At 43.5% G+C, this 20,003-nt stretch overlaps 1 protein-coding gene across 5 annotated transcripts in view; it reads right to left on the reverse strand.

The window, feature by feature from the left end:
- Positions 1-20,003, reverse strand: part of AFF1 (AF4/FMR2 family member 1) — a 205,807-nt gene that overhangs the window by 16,210 nt on the left and 169,594 nt on the right. For all 5 annotated transcript variants that reach the window (XR_006606561.1, XM_013058062.2, XM_013058061.2 and 2 more), the window contains 4 exons: positions 17,185-17,239; positions 17,026-17,063; positions 14,039-14,195; positions 7,993-8,961 (listed from right to left, as the gene is read on the reverse strand). Coding sequence is in view for 4 of the 5 variants with exons in the window: in XM_013058062.2 (XP_012913516.1) it covers positions 7,993-8,961; positions 14,039-14,195; positions 17,026-17,063; positions 17,185-17,239 (1,219 nt within the window). In the remaining variant the exon portion in view is untranslated. The remainder of the gene's footprint in view (positions 1-7,992; positions 8,962-14,038; positions 14,196-17,025; positions 17,064-17,184; positions 17,240-20,003) is intronic.

The raw sequence follows: 20,003 nt of genomic DNA on the forward strand, positions 1-20,003 counted from the left end.
AAGGTACAGGTTCCTTGGCATGTACACAAGTGAGACTAGGAAGAAGGGAAAACGTGGGGAGAGAAGAGAAATGAAATGCAAGGGAAGGCTCCCCCCTCCTCTTGGCGGATTCTGCATGGCCTGCACGTGGCCGCCAGACGGCCTCTAGACAGAACTTGGACATGGCTGGTCCAAAGTGACTGGGCTCCAAGACTCAGGACGCAAATGGGAAATGTAATTATTTTTATATTGATTAAATGCTGAAGTGACGATGTTTTAGTTATACTGGATTAAATAAAAATTTAAAAATTATTTTCACTGTTTTTTTGCCTTTTTGTATTTTTAAAAGTGGTTAGTAGAAAATTTAAAATCAGGTATGTGGTGCACTTTGTATTCCTAGGATACAGTGCTGTGCTACAGTTTTCTAGAGGCGATCTGCAAACTGGGCTCTGAACTTTCAATTAGCAACGCAAAGGAGGAATTATAAAATGTACCGGTTAGGGGTGCCTGGCTGGCTCAGTTGTTTAAGTGTCCGACTTTTGATTTCAGGGCAGGTCATGATCTTGGGGCTGCAGGATCGAGCCCCCGTGTTGGGCTCTGTGCTCAGCAGGGAGTCTGCTTGAAATTCTCTCTCCCTCTCCCTCTGCCTGCCCCCCTGCTCTAACAAAATAAATAAAATAACTTACAGATTAGATAACAACAAACCAGTTGTTCAGAAATAATAACCATTTATTACAGAAGACTGGAGAAAACGCACCCTGGGGGACCCTAGTAAGGAGAGAATGTGACGTAAATAAATAGGCACGTCTAAAGGCAGAGCTGAAAGAGGAGAGGGAATTTCACACAGCTGCTTCTCTTGTGGCCTTCAGCAAGGAAGTCAGGGGCCAGCAGCAGAACTCTGGAGCACAATTCAGAAGAAATGAAAGGTGCTGGCACATGCCAGGAGAAGCCTCCTGGGGTTCCACACAGCACACAGATGCCCATGCAACAATTCGTAATGGTGACCCTTGAGAGACCATCAAGTCTGGCAGAGAAGAGAGAGTAAACTGGAAATGACTGGGTTAAGAAAGAACCTTACTATTCTCCTTGTCAGTTAAGAACCTACTGTGCCCAAGAGTGTCTCCCACCAGTGAGCCCACTGAATTCCCCTCCGTTTTAGATTAAGGGCTGGGAAGTTGGCCCAGCAACCAGTGAGAGAAGATGGGGGATTTCTCTCTGGGCAAAGTCACAGATTTGCTGAACTATCCAGACAGACATTAACTTGTACATGTGGGAGTTAGCAATATATACTTTTTCCAGTGGAAGGTAATTAATGACACACAGGATAAGTCCCCACGGGAAAACTAGGCATAAACTGTCCATAAGGTTACTTCCTCAAAGGTTACTTCCTTAAAAAAAAAAAAAAAACACACACACACACACACAAAAAAACACAAAATACACACACACAAAACACAAAAAACAAAAAACCCCACCAAACCCCAGAGGTGGAATGAGAGTTCATTTTTGTCTGTCTGTCTCCACACTGCTTAGGGCATGCTGGTTAGGACCATAAACCAAAGTGGCAGACCTTAGACACCACACATGAGTATAAGCCTGTCACAGGGAGTCAGCCCTCACGAACTGGACACACCCCTGGCTTGTACCAATCGGCGACTTAAGAGAACAGCCACACGCCTGGGTGGCTCAGTGGTTTAGCATCTGCCTTCGGCTCAGGTCATGATCCCAGGGTCCAGGGATCAAGCCCCACATCCGGCTCTCTGCTCAGCAGGGAGCCTGCTTCCTCCTCTCTCTCTGCCTACTTGTGATCTCTGTCTGTCAAATAAATAAATAAAATCTTTTTTAAAAAAGAGAACAGCCACAGAAATCACCAAGCACGAACGCCGACACTAACACGAGACGCCCGTATTGGCACTGACTGGAGTACTATGCTCATGGCACTTACAGGCGGCGTTGACAAACCGTCACATCCTGTAAGCTGGGAGAAAGTAAGCCATTAAACCCAATGAGCAACATTCCCCTCGTGACGGTCCTCGCCTGCCTGACCTCAAGCCTGGGGGCCTAAGGTCAGGGTCTCCGTACACTGTGCACTTGAAACGCCATCATCTGCTGTCTGGAACAGTCACAGAGGCTTCCCTGGAGTAAGCATTTGTGAGGCGGCACAGAAAGTAAGGTGAGTGGCTGAGGTCCCCAGGAGCAGGCCCAGTGCTACAACTCTAAGTGCCTGGATTTAGGAAAGGGCCCTGAAACAGCACGCTAAGCAGTACTGAGCGGTGAGAAATGTAGTCTTGAATTCCGAGGCATGGTGTTCTTCAGATGTTTCTGGGACAAGCGGCCTTTTGAAGATGAGAAGAGAGTGATGTACTCTCTCTTCAAGAGGACAAAGAAGTCTCCTGCGCCCTGTGGGTTAGCCACAGACCAAGCCCCATTCCAGGGAACCCTGTGTCTGCTCTGGGCTTTGGGCTTCCCTTTCTCTAGAAGGATAAGCATATCGACAGCGCCTGCATGTGCAACAGGAGGAGGCTGGGGGCTGGTGACCTAACTGGTTCCTAACTGACGTGTTTGCTCATCTTAACCTGTGGGTCAGGCGGCCAAGGATTACCTGCCCGGAGGCTGCCCCACCCTTGGCCAAGGATTACCTGCCCGGAGGCTGCCGCACCCTTGGTGGCAGTCAAGTCCCAAGACCATAAAAGGAAGAGCTGGGGCTGTGCTGGGCCGGGTTGGCTGCCAAAGGAGAGCTCCTGCAGGGCAGCCGCAGGCCTGCCCCAGCATCTGGCTCACCGTCCAAGTACCCACAGGTAGCAAAGGGAAAGCGAACGCAGCTTTTCCAAAATGGACACTCATTTTAGGCCACAGAGTTTCTACCAGGAGCTTAGTTAGCTAAAACAGAGCCAAGGAGCATCTGAAAGAGAAAGGGATGTAGAAGGTAGAGGGGCGTGGGGGTGGGGACGCAGCACACTAGAGTGGCAGGAATGGGGACAGCAGAGGGACTGGGCCAGGATGACACTGTCAGAGTCAGGATACCACCAATCTTGAACCTCTCTCCAATAATCCCCCCAAGGAGACACTTGGCCACCAAAAAAAAGAAAGAAACCAACCATTGTGTGTGAAAGAGAAGAACATCTCTATACCACAGGAGCCAGCGCGAGCTCCAGACCTACTTTTGCTAAGCAGCCAAGTGATGTTAGAGCCTTCTGGGATCCCATTTAGAAAAGGAACAGCTGAACTAGTGACCTGTAGGATCTTAGCGCTCAAAACTCTAAGACCGTTGTCTCCCTCATGGAAGCGAGCTGGCTTGGTAGCACATGGGGACAGGAAAAGTAGAGAAGCAGCCTTCTGAGAAACTCAGGATTTGCCTCTGCAGGAGGTTCACTAAGACAATGACAAGTGGACATCAGGTCCAATTAGCACCGAGAATGAGGGCAGGGATTGAGAAGATAGATTAGGAAAAATAATGCGGAAAAAGGAAATTAGGAAAAAGGAAAAATAATGCGCTTTCCCCCTTCTTCTTGGTGAGGAAATACACAAGCATAAGATCGGTTTAAAACAGCCTCAGCAGGGGTGTCTTAGTGTCTCAGTCGTTAAGGGTCTTGCCTCTGGCTCAGGTCATGATCCCGGAGTCCTGGGATAGAGCCCTGCATCAGGAACGCCTGCTTCTCCCTCCCCCACTCCCTCTGCTTGTGGGAAGGAGTCTCTCTCTCTGTCAAATAAATAAATAAAATCTTTAAATAAATAAATAAAATACAACCTTGGCTACCATCTCATACAGCTATGATGCTCTTCTTAGGGCAATTAACAAGGCATGAAGAAATCAGACATCAGTGACTTTAGGAAACTGTAAGGCATGACTTTTCAAACCCTTGATTTTGAAGAAGACTAACGGGAAATGTTGGTCTGAATAAACCATCAAGGAAAGACAGTCAGACCCTGGATACAAGGAAGGGACTGAACAATCTGCAAGCAACAGAAACACAGTTTCCCATGGCATCCCAGAACTTCCTCTTCCCACTCCACAAAACTGACATAAAGGATAGCTCCAAAATGTTATTTCCAAAAACGCCAAAGCTTCTTGGTCAGAGAAGCAGTTGTTTTGAAAAATGAAGAGGCAGACTTGAATGAATTTACCTCCTTTTTCAGGTATCTGTCTACACAATGGTTAGGACAGTCTGGCATTTTATTTGAGACGCGATCCAGACAATGACTGAAATTAAATGAGATATTACAGGGACACCTGGGTGGCCTACCCAGTAAAGCGCCTTCAGCTCAAGTCATGACCTCAGGGTCATGTGAGATCAATTGCTCACTGGGGAGCCTGCTTCTACTTCTGCCTCCCCTTCCACCTGCCTGTGCTCTCTCTTGCTCTTTCTCTGTCAAGTAAAATCTTAAAAAAAAAAAAAAGAAAGAAAGAAAGAAAGAAAGAGAGAGAGAGAGAGAGAGATCTATAAAATGCCTAGAACGCTTAACCCACACACAGAGCGCCATGCATGTTAGGCGTACTGTTAGAACGCTCTCGACTGCGCTGGGCTGACTATGTGTATTCTACTGTACCTCTCGACTTCCATTTGTCCTCACGGCCTGGGAAACGTAAGCATGGTTTACAAACTGTAGAAATGAAAATACAAGTTGTATTTGAAGTTCTAAACTGTAAGCTAGATGAAGAAATTTGTGGGTTTTGTAGGGAGCACTACGTCAAGTCACGCCTATTTTCTCCCACAGTTTTCTCCATTTTTCATCATGAACTGCCCCTGCCCAGTCCTTTAAAGGAGTAAATACTTTTCTGCAGAGGCCATGGCTGACAGCTTTATCAGAGCTGCTTTCACCCACCATTACGTCCTTAGGGTGATCTTCTGCTTTTAAGTCTAAAGTGGCTTCAAGGATCTGTTAACCTCCCCAAAATTTGTGCTACATTTTGCACCACGAAAGGAAGAGACAGGATTTAAGCGAAAAACTAAAGTTGGCGAGGGGGGGGGGGGCGGTGCCTGGCTGCCTCAGTCAGTACAGCATGTGACTCAGTCTCACGGTGATGAGTTTGAACCCCATGATGGGCATGGAAGTCTACTGAAAAATCAAAAAAGAAAATAGAGAAGAAAAACAAAATCTCACTAATGTGAAGGATCAGGCACATTCTTCAACCGCTCAGAGAGTTTTCTAGTGTTCACACTTAAAATGGAAGTAATGAACGAACCTTCACCATCCACATTTGTGGCAAAGCACTGAGGCTTGAACAGAGACCAGCCCTGCCTGCCTCGGGGCCCAGGCACACATGCTGGGGGAGGCAGCCGCTCTGTGGGAAGGCCCGAACCGTGGGAGTCAGGGACCCGACAGGAAACGGGGGAGCCCACCCACTCCGGGAAGGAGCTCAGGTTCATACTCCCAATATTCATAATACCTAGAACCCAGCAGAATAAAACCAAAAGACCATGATTCTCTGATCACGAAATAAGTACACAGTTGGATTATTTTCAAATCAATTTATCAGACAGCTTCTAACTAGTGACATACTTTAGGCAAGGAATTCTTCACTGCCTAGATCCATGATGTTGAAGTAGCCCACCGGAGGAAACAATCGGTCCAAAGAACCAGCTTCGTACAATCCCAGCCCTGCTGTACGGCTCTGCTCCAGCAGTTCCCAGCTCTGCCAGACATCAGGATTCAATAAACACCAATGAAGGGGGGCAAGGGAGGGGGTGCAAACCCCGCTGGCAGCCATAAAGGCTCCCGGGGTGACCATCATGTGTAGCGGGGGTCTGGAACAGACCAGGCTGGTTCAGACCCCAATCCTGCCGGTATCACAGTGGAGGCGCAAAACAGTTCCCAGGGGCAGATCTCTTTGGCTGCCTGCCAAAGCATTCAAGAAAGCATATATCTGACTCAGCTGAGAGTCATTATTTCTCCATCCTCTAGACAGAGAGCTAAGTGAGCTGCCCTAGTGGAGCAAGGCCAAGGGCTGGGAACAGCTCTTTAGAGGGCACCACTCACAGATTCAACAAGGAGAGCAGAGACTCCCATTCCAGAGCTGCAAGCAATGCTTCTAGATTTGCACTGGGGTATGGACTGGGCTGAGAACTGTCTGCGGAAGCCTCCAATTTCTAACGTTCCCAATTAGTACGTATTTTAGAAGCAAATACTTTGCCCCACTCCAGCTAATGCAGAAGGCTCCCTAGAGACTAGGTAAGACCATGACGGCTGGGAGATGAACGATAAAAAGATATCCCAGGAGGAAGGGGAGGTAAAGGAGGAGTGCCTTTTAAAAAATAATTTATTTTTTAGCAAGAGAGCAAGAGAGAGCATGCACAGGGGGAGGGGCAGAGGGAGAGAACCTTCCAGCAGACTCCCCGCTGAGCATGCAGTCTGATGCAGGGTTTGATCCCATGACCCACGAGATCATGATCTAAGCCAAAACCAAGAGTAAGAGGCTTAACCGGCTGAGCCACCAGATACCTCCAAGGAGAGTACTTTTGAACCTTTCTTGGGAATATGAGATGTAGGGACCTTTTTCCTAGCCGGGCCCATCACAATTTCATCCATAAAGTTTTACCCTTTTAACACACACCCAGACCGTCTTAAGTTATCCAACATGGGAATATGCCCTCTTCTAGCTGAAACAGCACTGATCAGAACTGGATCCCACCCAGCTTGAGTTGTCGGCTGCAGTTACAGTGGTAATACACACCCTCACGTCTCATTTCAACAAGCTTCTGGAAAAAACAGTTGCCCTTTGCCATTTGATAAAGTCATGTTATATTTTTAACCTGGTGGAATAATTGGTCAAATCACAGACAGGACAGCAGGCTTCATGATCTTTCTGTCCTTTGTTATTCTTAGCTCAACTTCCAGGACTGAGTAAGAAGATTTTTGTGTACTTATAAGAGTGTTAAAAAAATTTTTAACCCTTGTCAGCAGGAAAGAGTTGGCTCTTTTGCGCCTTTCACTCTGAATCTTGAACAAATTTGGATAGAATGCCACTGGAGGAAAAAGTCACTTATCTTTTGCCATGAAGCACCAGCAACAGTGTATCAGGAGCTCAGTGATTCAAGATCTAGGAAGGAAGGAAGGAGTCTGTCCAAAACAGTGGTGTGTCCAAGTTAACTCTGATCTTAAGTGGTGTTATGAATGGTTTTTGTTTTTTTAAAGATTTTACTTATTTATTTTACAGAGAGAGAAAGAGAGAACATAAGCAGGGAGAGCAGACTCCCCGATGACCAGGGAGCCCAAGGTGGAGCTCAATCCCAGGACCTAGAGATCATGACCTGAGCCAAAGGAAGACGCTTCACCAACTGAGCCACCCAGGTGCCCCATGAATGTTTCTCTTTCTCCATTTTGTTTGTTCCTTAAATGAAATTTCCAAAAATTGTGATAACAAAATGACGGATTTTCAATACCTCATAATATACCATTATCAGTCCTGTTATTACTCCACACGGTATCCTAACCATGTGTTTAACAGCTCTATGACTTTTTTTTTTTATAATGTTATGCTTATGAATAAAAGTCTTTTACAGAGGTCACAAATTCTAAATCTGGTGGTTTCAAATTAATGAGGTGCTAGGAAGCCATGAGTTAAAACATAGATGTAGTACCAGTATTAAAATGGATCAGACCACAGGAGTCAAACTGGCAGATAGCAGTTTCTTTCAGTAATTCAGAACACTGATTAACATTTCAGTTCATGGAAGATATTAATTTCTAGGGCAAAACTTAACAATGGGTTGGGTGGTAAATACCAACGTTATTGTAACAAATAAAAGTGTGCCCCAAAATGCTACGTTAATATCCTTTTCCATGCCTGCCTCACTTTTTCTCAAACTAGCGAAACTGCTGAAGGGATCTAGCATTTGCTACTGCTTGGCGGCGAAGTGGGAAGCCTGTAGGTCCACAGTGACCGGGTCATTCTGGTGTAGGAGCAAAGGCTACATGAGATCAGAGCAAAGAATACCCTCCTGTCCTAAGACAACTCAGGGCTCACAGCCAGCCCCAGGCCAACAGCAGGTACAATCCACCTGCTTCACTCACCTTTCTTTTTTTGGCCAACTTGCTTGAATTGTCTGCACCTCTCTTCTCCAACTCCAGCTTCTTCCCTGCGGGGGACTGCTTGTCCTCCGGTCTCCTCGGGCGGCCCCCCTTGCCAGGAAGCTGGGGTATCCGAGAAAGAAGGTCCAGGGTTATCTTCACCATCAAGACTGGTGGGGGAGGAGTGTCCCTGAGTGGGGACAGCAGCTTGGGGTCTCTCCCAGGTCCGGGGAGCTTGTCCTTCCTGCGGTCCTCCTGGACGACCACAGCGCGCCGGCAGCCACTAGTCCTGCCACTGCTGCCACCGCCACCGCTGCCATGAGGCGGGCCCTGGCTCTGCGTCAGGGGAACCAGGGCAAAGTGCTCGGGGCTCCTGGCCCCCACATTGTCCTTCGTGGGCTCCGGGCCCGAGAGTGCCTTTGAGGGGGCCAGCGGCCCGCTCCTGTGCTTCTTCCGCTCGCTGGGGCTGGGTGCCGTGGGCTTGGGCTCTCTGCTGTCTCCGGCACGGGGCCTCCCTTTCGTCTTCACCTTGGGCTTGTCTTTGGAAGGCTGGTCTTTGGAGCCGTACGGAGGAGGGGGTCCTGGCTCACTTTCCACCTGCAGGCCGGCCCGTGGGTCCGCCTGGGCTGAGGCCTTGACAGGCTTCTTGGGTTGTTTGGTTCCAACGGTCTGCCTCTGCAGGGGCTCCTGCGGCGCAGGGGACTTCTGACAGCTTCTCTTGCCGGTGTGAGGGCCTTCAGAGGAGCCCCGAGGGGCTTTGCTGGAGCTTTTGAGGGGAGGATCTTTGGATTCCGTGCGCTCCTGACCGTGACTGGCGGTGGGGCCGCTGCTGTCGCCCCCACCCTTGCCCTTACTGTCCGTGTGCCGAGACGGGGGCTCTGCGTTCCCCTGAGCGTCTGGAGGTGCTGTGGGCTGGCTGACTTTGGTCAGCCAGTTGTCCAGCTGCCATTTGTTTGTTGTGGGAGGCTCAGGCTAAAAACAAAGGACAAGAGAAAAATGTGAACTGACCAAGGATGATAAGCTCTTCTGTGCAACCAATCGTACAGGACTCCCCCAGGGAGATGCAGCCATTCCCACACCTAAGAATTCGGTCCTTTTTATCCTTCTCTTAATTACAGGTCAGAGTCTCTCTTTTTCTTTTCTTTTCTTTTTTTTTTCAGGTCAGAGTCTCTTAATAATTAACTCTTAACACAATCTTCCAATCTGTTTGTGCTACAGGAATTTTTGTTGTAGCAGATGCTGACTAATGACAGACCATGAGGTATAGACCACTGACCACTGCTGAGAAATCTTTGTAGTATTAAGGATTTTGTTTTCATGTTAAATACAGTGCGATTTAGACAGAACTGACACATTTTGGCCTGTAAACATTCAGAAATAAAGGGAGAAATAAAGAATGAACAGAATCCTTTTATGAAAAGGATTTTCAGAAGGCTAATGAATAAACTAATTCTTAGTGATTACCTACAGGCTTTATTCTGTTTTCTGAGACACTTTTCAATTGAAAATGACCTTCCTCAAGGCTTGATTTCATCTCTTTACTTAAAAACATTCAACATTCATACATGACAAGGCTGGCAGTATATCACGGATTACAGCCTGACTTTCAAATTTTCACCTTGGCAAAAGAAGGAGTGAAGTCATGTTAACCAACTAAACTGGTCCCTAACTTCAGTCCCACTTGAATTCTTTAAAAATCAAACATTAAGTCTCTTGTTAGGGACAATCTTATCTGAGTAGCATCTGTTTTTCTGAGAAACACAGGGAGGCTCCAGAGCACACAATTAAAGCGGTGAGATTAGACTGATGATATGTACATCTGATCCGAGGAATAAACAGAGCTCCTGACTTCTGGTATCTTAACTGTTGTTTAAATCTTTGTTGCTGACTGACTACTGATGAATCCCAACTTGTCTCTTTAAGTAGATTATTAACAGCAGACCCAAGGACATTTGGATCTCCAAGTTCCATTCTATGTCTTGCACACAGTGGTGGACGTGAGATATTTACTTGAGCATTTCCACGGGCATATTACTGTACGTACACATCTTACGCCATATGGAAATAAATTCGCATCTGAAAGGGTGGGCAATGACTACACCTTTTGAAAGGGCAGTACCTCACCGACATGCTACATGTTTCTAAGACCCATTCATTCTGATGGGTGGTTTGTATGAATCATATACATAGCGCACCAGGATGTTAACTGAACGATATTCCAAGTGGGATCTAACTGGTGAGATGACGAATAAGGAGATCACTGTAGTAGGTGGATGGTATTTTACAGGGAGAGATTGCTAATAATTCTCCTGAGTGTCAAGTCCCAAACAATTCAACTCGACAAGAACCCGACAACCTAGTACAGCGAGACATACAGATACACTGTAAATAGCTAGGAAGAAGTTACGTTAAAAAATGATCAGGTAGGTATTTCCTGGGCTTGGTGTGATTATAACAGAAGAGGAACTTTAAGGAACCAGGTATGACTAAACTTTGGCCACAAAGAGGGCTGCAGAACTGTTTTTTCTGCCTGCCCCTTACTGCTCCTTAATCTAATAGATCTCCTTCAGTATCAGCGCTACACCCAGGCTCTCATTTGAATTTCAGAGCAGGGAGGAGGGAAGAAGGAAAGTGCTCTAGCGAGGGCCAGGTATTTATTTTGCCACAGGAAATCTAAAACTGTATTCCATATTCTGAAAAGACAGGAGGATAGTGAAGGGTGGAGAAAAAAGATCAGCACCCAATACCTACTTGTCAGACAGTATTTCCTGCAAACACTTTAGGGGGTGGTAATCCGGGCGGCTAACTGGGGACAAGGCATTAGGATATATCCCTTGCCGCTCACCTTAGGAATTGAACCCTTCAAACTCTGTCTTGGAAGGGGTGTGGCTCTCTCACCGGGGCTAAGTTCACAGCCCACTGGAATCACTGACATGCTCTACAGGAGAGGATTTATTCACAAACCAAAAAAGGAAAGTCATTCCTGGTATAAATAACATCTGCTCTCCCCCCACCCCAAAACAGGGCAGTATTAGATACATTTAGTAGGAATGTCCTACTAAAGGAATGTCCTGATTACAGAAATAAAACACATTTTCTTCTACCGTGGTCCTAAAAATGTCCAGAAGGGAGGCATATGGCCCAAATGCAGGGTAAAATTGAGTCTATGTACCCAGACAAGGCCAATCCTTTCTACAGACCTGCTATGGAGACGGGAAAATGTACAGAATTCTTTTAAGGTCAGATATTTGGATGTTGGGAATGGGAAAAACTTTAACATAAGGGATTGACTGAAACGGATTTCACAATGAATTTTAAGTCTAAGTGCTGGGTAGGATCAAGGTTTGGTCTTTGCTTTCTTATCCTGCCTTTCCTCGTGCCCCACCGCCAGCCTCCCAGGGCTGGTGCAACCTAAACACTGCACACTGGGTGTGAAAAAATACCGGACTGGTTTTTATCAGGCACCTTCATAAACGTTTGTCTGTCCCTTTATGTCTCCTAACTCCTCAAACTGTCAGAAGTTTGTGTAATTTAGGATGAATTGTAATGTTGAATAAAAAGGTTTGAGGTATGTGCAAATATGCCCTTTTCATTTTTATTTTATTTTTAGTAAAAACATCATCATTATTAGTAAGTAGGAGACCTAAAATGAAAGGGAAAGGAAAAGGAGAGAAGTGCGAGAGAGGCCTGCTGTCATCGTAAAAAAGACCTCAGACTTAGATGGGCATGGGCCTGAATCTTGGTGTTGGTACCTTTTCACAGGTGAAAAGACAGCTCGCCATCTCACAGGGTGGGCAGAGAGCGAAGTCAAATGATTCATGAAAAAGTACCAAGTGACTAGAAGGCAAATCAACAAAGGCAGTTCACTAAAACAACTGGACAATGAATAGATCCGAAAACTAAGGAGACCCTCCTTGAATAACTAAGAATAAAAGCATTTTTTCTGAACCGAAGCAATGAAAAGACGACGGCATGTCTATCCTACATATTCTGAAAAGCTGAGATTTACATTTTGATTCACGCTATAAAGCAGACCCTGAAAGTGGCTTTCCCCCAAGTTCGCCATCAGTCCATTGACAGACATAGGACATTTGAGATCTCGTAAGATCACTGGACTACTTTGTCAAATGAACTTAAAATGGAGCCATAAAATTCTCAGTGTTAAAAACAGATTTTTAAAAGGGTGAGAAAGTTAAAACACGTTAACTTGGCCTATTGTGGAATTCATGTTACTCTCACACAGATTTACAAAAAGGCAGGTCTTCCTTTTCAAGGGCGGAGAAGGTAGTTAAATACACTGGGAAAAAAATCAAAGACCCAGACAAAGTATTTCTGGTAAAGTCAAGCGTCAGGATATGACATACAAACTGTGCCCCAAATCTAGACAGATCTGCTCATCAACACAAAGGTACACAGAGGAGCCTATTTGGTGCTTTAAAAAAATAAAGTAGGGTGGGAACATTTATTTTTCAACTAAGAGTCTCTAAATCTACTCCAGTAACCTTCTGAGCAATAAGATACAATGGTTTTTTAAAAAAAAAAGATCCAATGGTTTCATTAATACAAACACCAGATTAAAGTTTTCTTTCAAGTTTCGATTTCAAGTTTCAGCCAAATCTGCACCATTTCCATTTTATTTGAACTAAATTTTATTATTTAATCTAATTCTCTTCCTTCTTTTATCAACCAAACAAGCATGCAGATTTTTCTAATTGAATAAGGTGAAACATAAAGCAAAGATCTTATAAACAAGGAAGAATCACACAATTTGTCCGCAAAGCCTAATCAATATCTTTCTCCCTGAGGCACAGAAAAATGATTTCAGCAGTAATTAGTATCACGCAAGGAAACATTCCCCAGAAATACAGTGAGTAGTGTCCAAAATCTGAAAGGCATTTTAAGTGCAGTTAATGCTGATTCATGTTTATTCACGCCAGAAAATATTTATTGAGCACTTACTCCGTGTCAGACATAAATTCGTATCTAACAAAAAAATGACAGTTATTTTTCCAGCCTCCCTTGCTCTCGGCCCCGGCTGTTAAGCTCACTACGTGTTCTCCAGATGCATTCAGTTAATGCTCTAGTGGAACTGCCTTGATTGCTACATGGCAGAGACAAACACTGGGAACTTTTAATGCTTTCTTCATCAGAAAGGCTCTTTCCCAAGATTCCCATCTAAAATATGCAGAGTAATTTTCTCTATACAAGCTGGTCTAGCTCACCAAGAATGTCTGTCTTCCCTTTTCATGCTGGAAGACTACTGGAAGTAGTCTTTCCCCAGCATAATTTTTACATGGCTACTCCGAGTTTTGAGGGCATCTGGCAGCCCAGATTGTTATTAAACTTCGTGTGCTCAAGGATCCATTAAAAAAAAAAATAGAATAGTATAAATTCTCCAGATAAACTTAGTGCTGGCGATTTGCCATCTCATCGGTTTATCTTACAGTATCTCCCAAGGGTGGGTGATAGGCAAACACAATTATCCTGTTTCACATGGAGCAAACGGAGCAAGAAACAGCCCTGGCAAAACCACTTGGCCAGCCATTTAATGCATGGCTTTTAGTGATTCAAAAATAGAACCTCTGATGACTTATTCTAGTTCACGTTCCTGCCATCTGCTAAATTGGGCTGTCTCCTTTTGATTTCCTTAATTCATGCATTCCTGAAACTTCAAAAAGAATTTTCATTAAGATTAAAACAGCAGCCTACTAAAAAACGAGTTCTCTTTTTCAATAGAAGGGAAAAGAAAATGGTGTGCAAACATTCTTAATGAGTTGCTCTTCCCAACAACACTAGTAACAACAGAGAAGAACTTATCATTTTAAACAGGGGAGAGAAGGCCGCTCTCCCAAATCTCCCATGCCGAACGTCTGGTAAGAAGTCAACGGAAACGGCGGACTCTACGCAGCACGGGAGTCGGAAACAGCCGCCCCAGGGGGCAGCACCACTCAGCCCAGGGTCAGTGCAGGCCCACAGCAGACTCTAGCCCCGAAAGACAGGACGCCGCCATCTTAGATGGCCTCTCTGCCTCCTGGAGGGGACACGGTACCTCAGGAGCCGGAGTTTCTAGGGGCTCATTCTCTTCGCTGTCACTTGAGCTGCTCTCGCTCTCCGAGTCCGAGGAGCTGTCTGAGTCACTGGTGCTCTCTGACTCGGCACTGCTGGAATGTGCTGAGGCCGCTGCTGCTGGAAGCGACTGCGGGGCACTGCGAAGCAACCCAGACAGAGAGTCTGAAGACACCTCACAAGGTGGATGTTTTCCCTCTCTGTTATTTCCCCTCTTGGCCACTTTGTTGCTACTCAAAAGAAAGGGCCTCAATATTACCTAGTATTACTAAATCAGCCATACCATCCAGGTTCAGAGAAAGGCCCAGAGGGGCTCAAAAACCAGTGAAAAATCCTTAAAATAGCTCACCAAAGAATTACATAAAAGAGAAGCCTGTGGAATTTTGCTCCTCAAGAACATTCTGAGCCACACAAAATTTACATTCAATGGTAGTGCTCTCTAAGAGAATTTGGTACACCACAGCATGGACAGATCGCCTATTTTTCTAAGTAAAGTTTTGTTGGAACATGTCCACTCCCATTATTTTACATATTCTCTATGTCTGCCTTTATACCCTGGAAGCAGAGCGGAATAGTTTCCAGACAGGCTAGACAGCCCACCAAGCCTAAAATACTTTCTGACCCTTTAAGTTTACTTTAAATGGGTATATATTAGCCCAAAGAAGTTAATTTAGCAAAGAAGAGCCGAAACATTAAAATGTCCCTCTATTCTCTATATGAAAACTAACCAAATGGTAACCAAAGAATATTGAATATACTGAATATAAATGGGTGCTCCTCTAGACAGTGACCTCAAAGGTAATCCAGTCACTCTTGGGTAGGATGATAAAAGAGGCCTTTCTTTACAACTGGCTTAGCATCACCCCCCAAATACCACCCAAATTAGAGATTAACTACTCCAGTTTTAAGAATAGGGCAATCAGGGCATAGGGCTTAGATGGTTAAGTGTCTGCCTTTGGCTCAGGTCATGCATGATTCCCAGCTCCTGGGATCGAGTCCTATGTCTGGCCCCCAGCTCAGTGAGGAGTCTACTTCTCTCTCTCTCTCCCTCTGCCTCTCCCCCCTGCTTGTCCTCTCTGTCTCAACTGAATAAATAAAATCTCAACAACAACAACAACAAAAAGAAGAAGAAGAAGGAAGAAGAAGGCGGCAATAATTCTAGGTCAGCGAGAAAACACACAATGATCGCACACAGAATTTCACAGCCCGTCTTAAAAACTTGCCCTGGATGGAATCAGCCACAGCAATAAATCAGTAACAAAAATCTTGAAAGCCTCCACATCTACCTAAAATATGAAATAATTTACCAAATAAAATTGTTTATTAAAATAAGAACAAAAAATATTAGATAAAAGTCACTAGTTGGAAGTAATTTTAAAACACACACACTATGCTATGATGTAATTTCCTCATATGAAAACATTACATCGAGCTTGTGATCCCTTTCACACTAGTAGCTTAAGTCAGTGATGACTGGAATGAGATGCATTCTCAATGTTATTCCTGCTTCTAATTTATGGCCACCTTTCCTTTTTTCTTTTCTGTCACTTTCAAGTTAGGCTGTTTTGTCATAATTTACAGGACCTTAAAAGGTACCAGAAATTACTGAACAGAATATAAACAAATTAGCAGAGCCTATGAATATATGATCTTCCTCCACATGAACTATCACATCGCCTGTTCGACAGGAAGAGTTTATTGTTGTGCTTGTCTCAGAACGCATGACCTCATCTCACCACGTACAACAGTTACTGCAGTTTAACTCTTTGTCCGTGGAAGGCAGGTAATGGAATATTAAATCATTAAATTCAGTACCAGAGGAAAATATTATAAAGGTAGTTCAGATAACTCCCATTTCCAAAAATTAAAGCATCTTATTTTCTGAAATATGGCTGCTGTTTAGAAAGTGACAAGAGTGCCATTTTTCATCACACTAACATGCATTCTAGCTCATTTTTTAAAAGCAGCCGAGGGGCACCTAGCTGGGCTCCATCGGTAGAGCAGGGAACTCCTGATCTCGGGGTTGTGGGTTCAAGCCCCATGTTCAGTATAGAGATTACTTAAAATCTATTTATAAAATGAAGTAAAATAAAATGAAAGTAGCTAAAACAATTAGAAATTCATGACTGAGAAAACAGGCACTATAGAAAACAATTTACAGAAATGATTCAGCTTTACTATTTCTGAAAACAGCAAATAAATCTTCCATAAAAATTTTCATAAAAACATTGGGCTCTTTAGCATAACTTTTAAAATACTGGTTACATAATACTGATGAAAGTGATTTCAGCTTATTTTTAAACTCTCAAAAAAATTATTTTAATTAAAGATTTTATTTATTTGACCGAGAGAGGGAGCACATGCACAAAGAGAGGGGAAGCACCAGAGGGAAAGGGAGAAGCAGACTCCCTGCTGAGCTGGGAGCTGATGTGAGGCTGACATTAGCTCTCTCCCAGAACCCTGGAATCATGACCTGAGCTGAAGGCAGACGCTTAACCGACAGAGCCACCCAGGCGCCCCCAAAATTTTACTTATTTTTAAAGATTTTATTTATTTACTTGAGAGAGTGAGAGAGAATGAGCACAAGCAAAGGGAGAGGCAGACCTCCACTGAGCAGGGAGGCCGACGCAGGACTTGATCCCAGGATCCCAAGATCCTGATCTGAGCTGAAGGCAAACACTCAACTGACTGAGTCACCCAGGCACCCCATAAACTCTCAAAAATTTTAAACATCTAAACTGATGTTTTAGGTGTGCACAGGGACTTTCTCTTTTACAGCATTAACAACCTCTCCAGGCTGACTGGAGCTTCCAAAAAACTAGAGCTTCCAAAAAATTAAATAGGTACTTTCTTCTAACTGTGATCCTTCATGTCCTTCCCCAGGATGAAGCTATGAAAGCACTAAATAGGGCTGTATTTTCTTCATTTGGTAGAAAAGGCAAACACTTTGCTCGCACACGCACACAATACCTTGGAGGTGCAGATGCAGGAGGAGGCTTCTCTGGGCTCTAGGAATTCACAATAAGGGGAAGGAGGACCAGGAAAAGAACAAACAACAGGTTAGGATACGCAGCTCAGAAATACCAGATTTAAAAGGATTCCTGGTGTGTTGGGGTGTACAAAACTTACTTGTTCGTTGTCACTGTCCTCACTGTCACTGAGCTGAAGGTCATCTTCAAGCATGCTGAAATGGGCAGGGACAGAAACATTGTGGGATTTAAAATATTTCTAATAACTTGTTTCAGCATACAAATAGAAAATATGCTTAATGATTAAAAAAAGGATGGGATAGGTCTAATTTTAATTTATTCATCAAATGCTTCATTTTCCTGGAAATGCAAGTTTTATTACTAAAACACAGAAACACGTTTAGTCCACGCTCCTTACCACCTCAAGACTGACTCTCTGAGCATTCAAAAAGCAGAACTACCACAAGGTTGGGATCTGTGGCCATCCCCGAGACTCAAGTTCCCATGTCTACAAACACAAAACAAGCAATAACAACAACAAAGAGAAAAACACATGCACAACACACTCTACTTTCTTCTATAGTCTCTGACTGGAATAAGTGATTAACGATTAATAAGCTAACAGTAGATAAGTATTTGTGAAGTGTTGCAAATGGTGTCAAGGCACCTTAAGAAGTGCTCTACGTGAACTCTGTACACAGTAAGATACAGTAAGCTATCAAGGCCATAGTCACCAAACCATGCAGGTACCTTCCATTTCTGTCCAAAGGACATTATTAATACTGTGCTTTATTTTTCACTGGCCCCCCATGCAAATTCTCACACACAAAGTCTGCTTAAACACTAATTATTTGAAAGAGTAGTAATACAAATAATCTTGTTGTCTAAACAGTATGTTTAACCTTACTGCTATCACTCTGGTGAAAATAAAACCTCAGTTCATTTCCTCAAAGTTATCACAATACTTGTATCTACACATTCTGGCTTATGAGCAACCCTCAATATTAAAAGCAAACATGACACTTCAATTTTTTAAAAAGTCATTTTCCAATCTGTACATGTTTACTGAAATCTTAGCCCTTCCCTGTCCCCTCCCTCTTACCATCCTCCATGGGGATGCCTATGTATCAAAGAATGAATTAATCATTAACTGCTTGCTCCCACTTCCCCCAAATTTATGAGCATGACTATTTGAGGAAATATTATTAGTGCAAGTGAAAACAAAGCCAATCTGCTTAAGTATTATTAATGCTCCAAAAAGCAAAATTATGTTGGAGGTTATAATTCCTTAGTATTTCTAAAAATACCTCTTAACCAATAATCTGACCAATGATTTTTTACTATAAACCCATTAACCTGCCACTGAAGTAAGCAAGCATGATTACTTTGGGAATCCTTGGTAAAATCATTGTATTTTCTAATAAAAATAAATGCTAAAACTTGGCTCTTTCATAATGACCACCTACATGCAGTTGTAATTCTGCCAAGGAACTATTTTCACCAACAAATGTACTAAAACTATCCTGTAATCAAGTTTCTAAAAAATATGAAAACTGCTAGCTACTTATAAATGTAGAGGCTGTAGATATTTACCTAGTGAGCGCTCCCTTCTTATTTTAGCAAGGCTAGAAAACACAACCTTCAGATGCAGGACTTGGCAGCAGATATCATAATCATGATGGTATACAAGAAAAAGTCACACAACAGTGTTACTTGCCAAGTCGTGGCTTGGCTGGGGCATACCTAAGCTAAAGATAAACGATGTATCTTTGAATAAATATAAGGTATAATACAACCAGAAACAAAACAAAACAAAACCCGACAGTGTATTCAATATTAACCACCACCAATAAAACCCAGTAAGTGGACCTCTTGGTTTCTAAGTCACTGAGTTTTGCATAAAACTGATTTGCTTTAATTTCCTGAAACATCAATAATCAGGTAACTAATCACAATTCCTCTTGTAAGCAGGGGGTTAAATATTCTAAGTTGTCTGCCTGGCTTCCACAAATACATTCTGCTAACGCATTAAGCTAGAAAGCATATGTTCTGACTTTTTGCTCTACTTGCTCTTAGGGAACAAAAGGGACTGTAAAAATGTCCCAGATTCTAAGAATTCCCCCTTTAGAGTCTTACATAGACAATAACAAAATAAGCCTGCAGGTATGACACCTACAGAGATGAGGGACAGTGACCTTAAGGAAGAATGCTCCAGATAGCATCAAAGAAACACTCAGAAAGCAATGATAAACCAATAGGGTAGAACAAAATCTACCACTTATGTAGGATATACTCGTTATTTATACATGATATTTCATTTAATCAAAATTCATGGCCCAATTTACTTGATACAAAAATCAGTTTGTTATTGTTAAGAGTGAGCTCCAATAGGCCCAATGTGGGGCTTAAACTCATAACCCCAAGATCAAGAGTCACATGTTCTATCAATTGAGACAGCCAGGCACCCCAAGGCAAAAATCAACAAAGTGAATTGTCCGTGTCTGCCACCTCTGCTAAGAGCAACCACGGAATCTTCCAGAAACCAGAGTTTATTATATCACTGGAACGGCAGCTCAACATAAACCAGCATGCTATTAGCGGGGCTAAGAAAGATACTTCTAAAAGGTTTTTTTTTTAGCAAACCTGTACTGAATCTATAGTAAGAAAAAAGTTATTTAAAAACCGTATCTAAGTTTTATTAATACAGAAAATTATGAATGCCATTGTGATTTAAAAAAGAAAGAATCCATATAGTTGGGGGAAATCTAACCTGATAAAAGATAAAGGTTTTATTTTTAGAGATAAGGACAAAAATTTTAAAAAAGCAGCTGCTAAAATCGCCAACTTGTCCCACCAACCAATCCATCTGAGGCCAAGCACATAATTCTAGCACACCTCCCATGGTACCTGTGGTCCTTAACGTGAAAAATGGGAAAACTAACGACAGCACATCTGGGTGACCAGCTCTGTACCCACTAG

This window comes from Mustela putorius, unplaced genomic scaffold (genome assembly GCF_011764305.1).
Source record: "Mustela putorius furo isolate JIRA1106 unplaced genomic scaffold, ASM1176430v1.1 tig00000382_pilon_pilon_pilon, whole genome shotgun sequence".
NCBI lineage: Eukaryota > Metazoa > Chordata > Mammalia > Carnivora > Mustelidae > Mustela > Mustela putorius.